This window comes from Vombatus ursinus, unplaced genomic scaffold (genome assembly GCF_900497805.2).
Source record: "Vombatus ursinus unplaced genomic scaffold, bare-nosed wombat genome assembly UNPS02000577.1, whole genome shotgun sequence".
Classification (NCBI taxonomy): domain Eukaryota; kingdom Metazoa; phylum Chordata; class Mammalia; order Diprotodontia; family Vombatidae; genus Vombatus; species Vombatus ursinus.
In genome coordinates this window covers 18,686,362-18,698,820 of record NW_020940355.1, presented here as the reverse complement: position 1 = coordinate 18,698,820, position 12,459 = coordinate 18,686,362, and the positions used below count along the sequence as shown (strand labels likewise).

The window sequence follows — 12,459 nt, the reverse complement described above, 5'->3', positions numbered from 1 at the left end:
CCCTTAAGAGTTTACATTCTAATGATGAAGACAACATGTACATATATAGGTACAGTATATATAAAATATATACAAAGTAAACACAAGATCACCTTAAAGGGGACGTTACTACTAGTTAGATGAAGAAAGGCCTCTTGCAGCTCAAGGTGGTTCTTGAGCCAAGTCTGGAGGGAAGCTGAGATCTAAGAGGCAGAGGTGAGGTGGGAGAGCACTCCAGAAATGGAGTACAGCTACAAACACAAAGACATGGCAGATAGAGTATCACATGTGAGCAACAGCAAGTAAGCGGAATATAGCTAGATTGCACAACGTGAAGGTTAGAAGTAATATAAAAGACAGGATAGGACAGGAAAGGACCAGGTTGTGAAGATCCTTAGATGATAAAAAGAGGAGCTTTTATTTGATTCCAGAAATTTAAATAAGTAGGGTCCAGTGGAGCCTGAGTAACAGACTGACACAATCAGACCTGTGCTTTAGGAAAATTACTTCTGACAACAGTGTGGACAGTGAGGTAGTGGAGACAAGGCAGAGAAGAGAGACCAATTGGAAGGCTATTATAATAGCACAGGCAAGAGATGATGAGGGCCTCAACAAGGGTAGTATCTGTGTGAGTGGATCGATAGGGACATATACAAGAAATGACATGGAGGTAGAAACAACATTTGGCAACTAATAGGTTATATATGGTAATTCAAATATGCAAATATCTTTTTTGGTACTTAACTTTTCTGGAATGCATCAAATACAAATAAAGCAAGGCAAAACTACAAAGAAATAGCATTCCTGGTTTAGCCATATTTTATGAGCAGCAGTGATGGCTACTGGAAAGCAGTGAAGGGTAGCAGAAAAAACACTTGGACTCACATTTTTGCTTGAGTCCTAGTTCTAATATTTAATAGCTGTCTGACATATAACCTAAGCCTCAGTTTCTTCATCTTTAAAATGAAGAAAATATTCAAACTGCCTACAACATAGGGTTGTACATAACGTATTATTTCTGAGGGTCAAAAGATTGACTGCGAAAAACAGCTACTGCTGATCTATTACAATTGTTATCTATATTACTTTTAGCTCAACAATCAATGAGAAATACACTTCTGAACATTTTTCAACTGAAATTCAAGGCATGTTTAGCAAGAACTGAGAATAAATAGCCTTAGTTGTTGCACAACTGGTAACAAAAGTCTGTCTTCTACCAAAGAGGTATTTTCCTCTTTAAGGTATATATCAGGATATTTCTGGAATTGATATTCATATTTTCTTTTGCCTCTCTTTTTCTGGTTATGTCACTCCTCTGCTTAAATACTGACTTTCTATTTAGCTGACCAAATAAAGTTCAGATTCCTCTGCCTGGTATTCAAGGTCTTTTAAATTCTGGTGAGATTTTTCCTCTCTGGGCTTATCTCCTATTCATCCCTACAGTCCCTTTCTACTCTCTGCTGTACCCAAAGTGGACCACAGCATGTCCTATGCTTTCCTGCCTCTGAGCCTTTGCTTTTTACACTATACCCATTTCCCAGAAATGCATTTCTCCCACTTAATTTGCTGAACCTATTCTTTAAAGCCCGACCCAAATGTCATACTTCCCTCTACAAAACCTTCCCTAATCTTTCCATTTAATATAACCTTTTCTTTCTAGATCTCACATAGCACTTTGTTTTGCAACTCTCTAATGAAATCTTCATGTATTATTTTGTAGAATAGTTATCTATGCATCTATCACGGATCTCTGACCATGATTAATAGAAATTTTGTATTTTCCCCAGAACTGTAGCATTCTGCATATACCAGAGGTACTTATTAAATGTTTGTTCAACCGAATTTTCTTTTAGGATAAAATATAAACTGTACTGTTTTGCTGTTAAAACCCTACCAATCTAGCTCCAATCTATCTTTCCAGTCTCACTGGATATTATTACTCCCCTTCTGGCACTCTGAAATCTGGTCAAATTGGCCTTTTCTCTGTTCCTCATACATGCCACTCCATCTTGTATCTCTGTGCCTTTGCACTGGCCAACCCTATGCCTAGAATGCATGTCCTACTTACTTTCTCCTCAGAGAATCACTCTTCTTTTGAGATGTATCATAAGTGCCACCTTCTACATAAAGCCTTTCCTGATTTCTCCCAACTGCTACTGCTATCCCCATGTATTTAACTTTTTTGTGTATTTTTGTATTTATTCTTTATATTTATGCCTTCTACATTTTTATAGGTACCTTTTTGTCTCCTATTAGAATGTAAGTTCATTACAAGTAAGGATTTTTTCATTCTCTGTACTTCGATCTCCTGCACCTTGTACCTGGCATAGAGTAGGCACTTAATAGATACTTGATTGGTTGACCAAATTAAATTTAGATTTTTCATACCTAGAAGTTCAATACACACAATATGTAACCACTATCTTTCGATACCGGCTTATACATTAGCTGAGAACTATATAATCAGGACATCTATATGACAGCAAACTTAATTTATATACATTTACCTTTCATAATATGAAAATCTTTAAAAAGATGACTAACAATACTGAATTCTGCTGTTTATGCATTTTTAACACACAGAAGATGTGAAGGTACTAGAGGCCCTAATGTACACATGATTCAGAAATTAATAACAAAAATGAATAATTTTTATAGCAGAGTATCAGCAGATCAGTAACAATAAATTAGAAACCTTTTTTCTAAAGATATTTCATAGATTACAAAAAAGTTTTTCATTTGTATTTTTATTAAAAAGAACTGGTTTTTATATTTATCATATTTTTTTTTTACTTGATGGTTTCTTTATTTCCTCAGTGACCACAAAGTGTAGTTATTCAGGAAATGTTTACTAACTGTGGAACTTGGGATGTGTCACCACTTCCCTGTGCATAAGTCAATCCAGCTGGAAAACTGGTTAGATAGAACAGACTTATTGTAAATAGTATTACTCTCTGAAAAGATACCCTGCAGTCATTAAGATATTTTCATCTACTTATTACAATTTGACTGTTCTGGAGAAATAATAGCTTAGTTTCACAAAAGGTAAAAACACACAAAAAAGCAAAAAACTATCTCTAGATATTTTGGAACTGTAACTATGTTATAAGAAGAAATAATTCAACTTAAAGTCTGAGAAAATGTGGTTAGAGCATCTAAACTCCTAATTACTTTTAATGCAGTCAAAATTTATTAAGGGAGACAGTTACAACTTAGTATGTCAAACATAAATCTATCTCAGTGCGACTACAAGAGAAATTTGTTGATAAATGTTATCATGCCATCACAGAATTCGAATCCTATTGCTGTCTTTAATGATAGGCACAACTTCAATGTAAAACTTCTAAAAGAGGAGCTAGGAAAGATAGCCTGTTAAGTGGTTTAGAAATGGTCCAGGTAGATTCTGCTGCTTTAGAAAAAATTGAGGCTCAGTATTTTTTAATAACATCATCTGGGTCCAAAGTAAGTTTTTCACTCCCTCAATATGATACAATCAGTAATATTAAGCATGAAGGAGGAAGAAGGTCTATAATTCAGGGACAGTGGTTTGGAAAATAAAATATCTGTGAGTTCACGAAGTGAAATATTTGGCAAAATACATTATTCAGAATCTCTCTTTGACACCTGCGATCACCCATTCAGTACTGAGACCAAGGCATGGTCTAGAATTCTGTAACAAGCCATAGCACAGAAACAAATTCATTATATATGTTCAGCACAAATAAATATTGATCATTACCTGAGGATATTGAAGTCTAGACATAAAATTCAAAAGTATATACTTACATATCTACATATACATACATCTTAATAGCACTTATTATGTAATATACATAAATGTAGGACTTTAAAATAAGGTGAAATAATTTTTATAAAAATGATAAAAGGATAAATGTATAAATAAATAATATCAAAGACAAGGAAAGAATAACCCAATACATGTGAGATAATATATGTAAAGCATTTTGTAAGCTTTAAAGTGCAATACAGATGTCAGCATTATTATATATATACATGGTTATAATAATAATAGCTATCTTTATATAGTGTTTTAAGGTTTGCCAAATGACTTACTAATATTATTTGATTTATCCTCACAACAACCCTGGGAGGTAGGTGCTATTATTATCTTCATTCTACAGATGAGGAAACTGAGGAAGAGGTTAAATCACACAGCTAGTATCTGATGCTAATATAAATTACTCATTGGCAAATACCTCTCTATACAAAAATCCCTAATTTTATAATACTCCAATAATCTCAATATAAAATTCTAAATAAAATTAATTTTGAATAATTAATAACTAAACATTCTATGTGGTATTCTTACAGTAGGAAGAAATTAATTAAGAAATCAAACTAGGCAATTACAAATCAAAAAGTAGTAAGTCACTGCTCTAGACACTGTCCACCATTCTTGAACATTTTCTCTTCAAATGAAAACATTTGAAATAACTCATAATTTTTGTGAGAACTTGATTACGCATTATCAATTTAAACACGACTAAATCATACTGGTTCGCCTCCACAAAATCATCTTTAGAATTTGCTTCTTGTAAAATGTGTTTTTGGATTTCATTTATATAAAAACAGCAAAACATGAGAATACTATAAAGTACTCTTTTGCATTTAAACATGAAGTTTCAAATAAATATGGCATCTCAAACTGAGAAATTTTGATAAAGATATGACTGGCTCAAGACTGATTTAATGTTGCCTTTTATCAAAATTTTTAATATTTTAATAAGTAAAAATAAATGCTCCTTTCACTGTTAAATTTTAGCTTTTAAATTTTAAAGTAGTCAGAGGGATTTTGTTCCTATGAGAACTAATTCAAGAGGATGAACAAAAGATACTTAATGATCCTAATGCCCTATTTGTCCCAGTTATCTGACCTATATTTCCAGAGGTAGCATTATAACCTAGAGCTCTTTTTTTCCCCACAAAATATTCTGACTTCTACTTTTTAACTGGGGCAAATGTTAACAATGAGACAGAGCTTTTAATAAGGCAACACATTTTATTCTTAATACTTTTACTATTTTATAAAACAAGCAAAAGGCAGAATTTGATGCATTATAAATAAGAAACGGTTTGCAACATTTTATATTACCCATGACTTTCTTCCTTATTCCTTCAGCAATATTTGGATGGACTGTTAAAAGGATCTCTAAAGTAGGCTTATAGATAAATTAGAAAATTTCTTTGAAGCACTCCACCCATCACATTTTATCAACTTGCAAAATCAGTTTGTCCTATCCACACTTACTTCATTTTCCATTTTCTCACTACAATTAATCAACATTACATTCTGTTCTCTTTACATTGTTCTTTGTGTTGTGAAATAAGAGGGCACAAATGTCTGCTTCTTTCAGAATCCTCTTCTCACACAATCTGATAGTTGGACAGCATCTTGAAAGTTATCTAGTCTAACCTCCCACCCAATCCTTTCTACAACATTATGAACTTACAGTCACACAATCTTCACTTGAACCTCACTACTTCTCCCAGCAATCCCTTTCTTTATTGGGCAACTCAAAAAATTAGTTTTTCCATATACTGAACTGAAATCTTCTTGCAACTTCTAACCAGAGGTCATGCTTCTATCCTCTGGAGAATCAAAGAATTAAGTCTATTACCATTTTCTATATGACAGCCCTTCAAATATTCAAAGATAGCTATCATGTTCCCCAGTGTTTTCTCCAGGTTCAAACATCTCTAATGCCTTCAAATACTCATTTGATAAAAATTTCTGATTTCTTGTCACCCTGACCACGCTCTCCTGAAAGTACTCAAGTTTATAAATGTCTCTCCCCCTTAAAATATGCAACCCAGAACTAATGATGCTTTAAATGTGGTCTATCCAGAGCCGGTTATAATTCATTCAAGAAGTATTCATTTAATGTCTACTGCATAATGAACCCTGTGCTACAGAATGGAGAGTGTATAAAATTTACGTCCCTTTTTGGAAAACCACTGTATCCATCTGTATGGGGCCAGATCAATGTGTGTGGCATCTTTTGTATATCCTGTTTCAGTATCTATATTAAAAGATTCTCTTTTTTTAAAAAAAGAACGTAAAAATTTAGATAAAAACAAAGACTCTTCCCTTGTGGAATACTAAGGGAGAAATTTGGGAGGCAGAAAAAGAATGAGGCAAATGTGCTGTTTCAAGTGGAGGGAAAAGGTGTCCAGTAGGAAGGGTCGGGCAACAGTCTAAAGAATTGCAGAGAAGTCAAGGATGATAATGACTAAAGAAAGGCCATTCAATTTACAAATTATGATATCATTAATGATCTTTAAGAGAGCAGTTTGAGTAGTTAAGGCAGAAACTAGGATGTAGGGGTAAGGAACAGGGGGGCAAAGAAGTGGAGGCATCAGGTACAGAAATTTTTTTTCATGTAAAAGGGAAAGAAGAAGAAAAGTAGGACAACAGCTGTACTATTCTAAATTTGGTTGTTTGGGTTCTAAGGGTTCTACGTTTGATGTAGAGAAAAGAAAGTCAGACTTGGAATAACGAGAAGAGCTAGGTAGGAACTCTGGCAATACCAGAATATTAGAACTATGACATGAAACAAGTTATTCTTCTCTGTGCCTCTGTTTGCTCATCTATAAAATGATCTCTAAGGTCCCTAAATTCCAACATTTCTGCAAACACCATCTTTCTAATGATGCAGCCTATGACTAAGTATCTTTTCCACCACACTACAGATATACTGAATTAGTTAACTAAGACACCTAGGGCTCTTTCATGTGCATTTCTAATTAATATGAGTCAACTCCATAGTGTTAAAACCACATGGAGAATTTTTTATTTATTCCTGCTAAATGTAATCTTATCTAATTCAACACATCATCATAAAAGATCAAGATTATTTTGAACCTTGATTCTATCAATTGGATTTCCTGTTCCTATTGACTTTGAATCATTTCCAAATTTCATAAACATGATTTATATGTCTTCATTAATGCCACTGATAAAAATGTTCAACATAATTGGGACAAGGACAAAGCTAACAGATATGCCATTAAATACTTTCTGCCAACTTGACATAGAAATTAATTTGAAGTAATTAATCAACTCTGGGTTACCACTGTTTAAACAAGGGCACATCCACTCAATGGTACTATAATCCAGTACCATTTGTCCATCTTACCCACAAAGATATCACAAGACTTTGCTAAATACAATAACAATATCAAGGTATACTGCAGCAGTGCCATGATCAATTAACATAATGATCTTATCAAAACAAAAGATATAAATTTAATTAGGCATAATTTGTTCTTAGTGAATCTTTACAAGATATTAGTAGTCACCACTTTTTTCTCAAGTGCACTCAAATTATCCATTTAACAATCCATTAAAGAATTTTCACAGGAACTAATAAAGCCAAGCTTATTTATGAAACCACTTTTTTTAAAAAATTGAGGCATTTCATATATACGTATGTGCATATGCACATATATATTGTGCATGTAATGCTTACTGATGACTTTTCCTTCACATTGCTGGCATTTTCCACCTCCCCTACCCTAACTGAAACTCCTTTTGTGACAAAGAAAAACAATGAAATAAAAATACCAAATACAGATCACATCTGATAATGTATATGATATTCTTCATGACATTACTCTTAAAGATTATAGACACATTTATGATTTCTTTTTATTTCCTGGAAATTTGATTGAAACTGGCTATTGACTCCTCTCTTAGGCTTCAATTCTTTCTTTCTTGTTATTTTACCCTTTTTAGTTAGAACCTGATGGAAAAGACGGAGGCAAAACAGTCAAATAATTCTGCCTTTACTCAGTCATAAATATAACATCTTCCTTGTTCTCAATAAAGTATAGATTATATATGGTGGAGGCAAAATATATTTCAAATGCCTGAAAATAGGCTTTAATATCTTCCTATATGCTCACAGGGAAATAAGTACGTAAGTAGCGTACTTCATTTAGTCATTTCTCAATCAAACATCTAACAACGGGCAACACAGAATAGTGTACCATAAATTTCTAGCGAGGTCCTTATCAGAAAGGTCTGTTATTTGATCTCATACACCCTATGTTCATAATAAAGTAAGGATCAGTTATATGGCATGCAACAGCACTATGCCTTCTTCCCGGCTACCTCAAAGAGCTAGTGGCTGAAATACACTCTTCATTCAGGTCATTCAGCAGCTCCCCCTAACCCAGTGCTTTCAGGTCACAGTGATTAGCAGCCCTCCAACCTTGCTTGAGTCAAACTGACCTTTTTTTAATTTATGGATTTTCATTAAATTTTCATTTCAAAATTCAGGAGAATTTTATACATGCCAGACATGGTAAAAGTTTTGGTGAGTTTTTTATTTTGGTATTATCTCAACACAGAATTATCTCAACACGGAATTCAATAGTAAGAAAATTTTAGCCCCGATTCTCAACAAGTAAAATTCAGTCTGGTGGAGTCTATTGCTCCATTCTTTTCTGGATGGTGGCAGTATTGAACCATTTCAAAATTATTACCTTCCATTGCTCAATGAACACTAAATTCCAAAAAAATGGAAATGTGAAGATTATATGGGGTTTTTTTTTTTGGTATGGAAATTACTTCCAGAGCAACTTTAATACTTTCAACATGTTTATGTAATTTTAAGTTGTACTTTTGTAAATAGAGAACAATTAAAAATATCAGGTATAATTTATGAAAATTTCAAAGTAAAAATACAAACTATCATAAGATGCTTATTTATTGTTTTTTCCAGATATGAACTGACCAATAAATGATTCACATCATCCTATAATATGATCATTCATTAAATAATACCTCTGCAAGCATGAAATGCTTCCTTTTCTACAAGGAATATACATAAGAAATTTGATGTTTCTGGCTAGCAAAAAAAGATTTACATTTCCATTCCAGTGTTTCTGTTCCATGTAAGCCTTATTTTCTCTCTCTTTCACATGAGAAATACCACTTTTAAGAGCAAAGGGGAAAAATGCTAAAAGAAAAAAAAGGCCCTGCTTCTCAGAATACGGGTAAGTTAGGCACTCCTACCTCTTTCCAGAATCCTCTATCTACAGCAGAAGTCAGCAAATTGCAGTCATTGACGATTTTGTTCAGCTTGTAAGCTAAGTATAATTTTTACATTTTTCAGTATAATAAAACTTTATTTAAAAATAAAAAAGCCATCCTGAGCTCTCTGGCAATTTGCTAACCCCTGTGCTAAAGAATTATTTCATCATCTTAAAATCTTTTAAAATGACTAAATAAGAGAGATAAGACATTTCTGTTAAAATTTTCAGTTTGTAATGTGATTAACATTTTAAATCTAAGATATATATCCTCTATTTGATTTTACCTTTCTTTGTTCCTGTTCCTTCTGCTGAAGTTTATGGACTAAATGGCTGGCTGCTTGCACTGCAATAGAATAGAAAGCGATTATAAGTCTGAGACCAGGGAGAAAAATAGACTTCTATAATTTTGGAGTTGAAAAAGATAATAGGATTCAGTTAGTCCAACCCTCTTGATTCAGAGAGGGGGACTGAAACTCAGAAGGTACACAGCTAGATTGGGAATTGAACTAAAAAATGTTAAGGGCTTTAAATTATTGTAATATCCCTACACATTTTGCAAGTACATCAATTTGCTAAGAAAATGTTTGCCAATAGATATACGAAAGTCACTACAAACCCAAAGCAGAAACTTCATTCCTTAAGCATTCTAGAAACCAAGTAAATAAAGTAGCTATACATTCCTATGATTACATATTTCTCAGGATCTAAAAAAATTTAAAATGCCTGATAAGTTAATATTAGAAGTAAATATTTTTCAGTCTCTTATTCATATTTCTCTTTGTATTCCAATTGTCACAATTCTAATCTAAGCATCTCTTCACACCTAGACTAAGGCAGGTTTCCAAATTCTTCCTCCCATCTTTAGTCTCTCCCCCTCCAATTGATCCTATATCCCACAGCCACATTAGTCTTATTAATCTTATCAAGTCACACCTGCCAATAGGATCAAGTTCAGAATCCAGTCTGTCATTCGAGGACTTCTATCAATTAACTCCCCAAGTTTCTCACTACACCCAAAAAATACCTGCCACTCTATTTTATTTCCTTATGCTTAAAACAACATCTGTGTCTTTGCTCAAGCTGTTTTCTCTCCCTACCAAAAATCCTTTCTTCTCCTTTCTAAAGCTTACACTTTTCTCAGTGGCTAGCTCAAGGTTCATCTTTGCATGAATTGCTTTTTTAGTAACCTCATCATATAAGGAGTTGCTACTTATTCTGAACTCCCTTAGCACTTATGCACATAGATGGTATAACATGTGACAGTTATATATTCACTGAAGATTATTTCACATATCTTCTACTCAGATCATAAGTTGCTTGTGAGAGCTTGTGAGACACCTTGATATAATAGTTCTAGAAGAAAAAAATTGGAAAGAGAAAAAATGGTTTAGAATGGTAGAAATTTTACCCAAGATATAGACTCCCTGAAAAACAGAATGAAGCAATCAGAACTCAATGCCTACACAAGACAAGAAATATTTAAAGAAAGCCAAAAAATCTGGGTAGTGTTAGTGGGTGGGGGAGAGTTATAAAACAGAAGAAAATATATGGTATCTGCTATCAAAAACAACTACTCTGGGAAATAAGTGAATGAGAGGTAATTTAAGACTCATCCAACTCCCTGAAAACCAAGAACACACAAAGAACTTAGACAATAAATTTCAAGAAATCATAAAAGAAAACTACCCAGATGTTTATTGCCAGAAGGCAAAATAAAAACAGAAAAACTCTATCAGTCACTTCTGGAGATATCTCAAACTGAAAACACCCAGAAATGTCATAGCTAAAATCTACAGCTTTCAAATCAAAGTATAAACAGTTCAAGTACACAAGAAGAAAAAGTTTAAGGATCAAAGAACCAGTTTTTTGCAAATTTCATTTGCAAAGATGCCACTCCCCCCTCAAACAAAATATAGAATTAGAGTATTAAAAATCCTGAGGCAGAAGGAAAAAAAATTAAGAGATAATAATAATGGAAGGATATTTGAAAGTTCTAAAAACAAGAATAACGATAGAATCTAAAATTATAATCTAAGGATAAGTCTTCCAGAAAACCATGATTTAAAAAATGTATATCATATTACAGAAAAATCATACAAGAAAATTGTCTAGAAACATTTGTAAACAGGGGCAGCTAGGTGGCACAGCAGATAGAGCACTGGCCCTGCAGTGAGGAGAACCGAGTTCAAATCTGGCCTCAGACACATAACACTTACTAGCTGTGTGACCCTGGCTAAGTCACTTAACCCCACTGCCTAGCCAAAAAAAGGAAAAAAAAATTAGGGGAACATTGTAAACAGATGACAAAGTATTGATCAAGAGAAAACCAACAGAAAAACTCAAGTTTAATTCACAAAGAAACTTTATGGTCAAAACTCAGAATTACAATATCAAACAACAAATATTGGCTACTGCCAGGAAAAAAATAAAAAACAAACCTTTCACATGCCAAAGAAAACCAATCAGAATAGCACAATACCCCTCATTTACAAGAAATCAAAGAAACAACGGGGAATTACTATGAAAAGCAAAAATTAGTCTGCACCATAAAATTTCATATCCTGCAAAGCTGAAACTAGTCCTCAATGAAAAAAAAAAAGTGGACAACCAGCAAAAAAGGAAGAATTCAAGTCATTCCTTCAAAAATCCCCAGAGGTGAGCAAGGTTATTCAACATGCAAGCTCAAATAAAAAAAAAAGTGTAGATGAAAGACTAATAAATGAAATTAATGTTTGTGAATATGTAAAACTGATAGTTCAAAGAAGTGGATCAGTATTAACAAAAATATAAAATAACCAAATGAACAACATAATAGGAAACAGGAAAAATCCAATCTCAGAAAAAGAAACAGAACAAGCTGAAAAGAGCCACCAAAGTAAAAACAAACAAAAAACCCCCCCCAAAAAAACATTCCTGGTCCTGAAAGATTCACAAATAAATTTTACCAAAGATTTGAAGACATTAATAATATCTCTAATATTTTCACATACTCAAAAAGACTTGTAATCTCTCGTAGATATCAGTTTTCCACCCAAAGATGGGGACTGTGACTCATACATTCCTACCCATCCTAAGCAAATCTTATCTACATCCTCTGATAAATGTGACCTGCATTCACTCAAAGTGCTAGTAACTTTCTTTGCTTTTTCCTAATATCACACAAATACCAGTGGAAGACACAGGCTATCTATTAGGCGTCTCTTGCCCTTGCCAAGGGACCAGCCTATCTTTTTAAAGCATCCATATTTTTGATGACTTCCTTTATATCAGTTCTTTGTAGTTTTTTTATGATTATGAATTTTAGCCTGCTCACATTTACCAAGCATCTCCAAATTGTTCTGATAATCAGTTCTGAAATTTTCCAAAGGCAATCCAGTTTGCTCTCCTTGTTTTAAATTTGGGGACCACTCATTCCTTTAC

At 33.4% G+C, this 12,459-nt stretch overlaps 1 protein-coding gene across 2 annotated transcripts in view; it reads right to left on the bottom strand.

Moving 5' to 3' along the window:
• The window catches only part of BLOC1S5 (biogenesis of lysosomal organelles complex 1 subunit 5), a 56,824-nt gene that overhangs the window by 18,192 nt on the left and 26,173 nt on the right, over positions 1-12,459 (bottom strand). For both annotated transcript variants that reach the window (XM_027844751.1, XM_027844839.1), the window contains exon 4: positions 9,324-9,382. In XM_027844751.1, the coding sequence (XP_027700552.1) occupies positions 9,324-9,382 (59 nt within the window). The remainder of the gene's footprint in view (positions 1-9,323; positions 9,383-12,459) is intronic.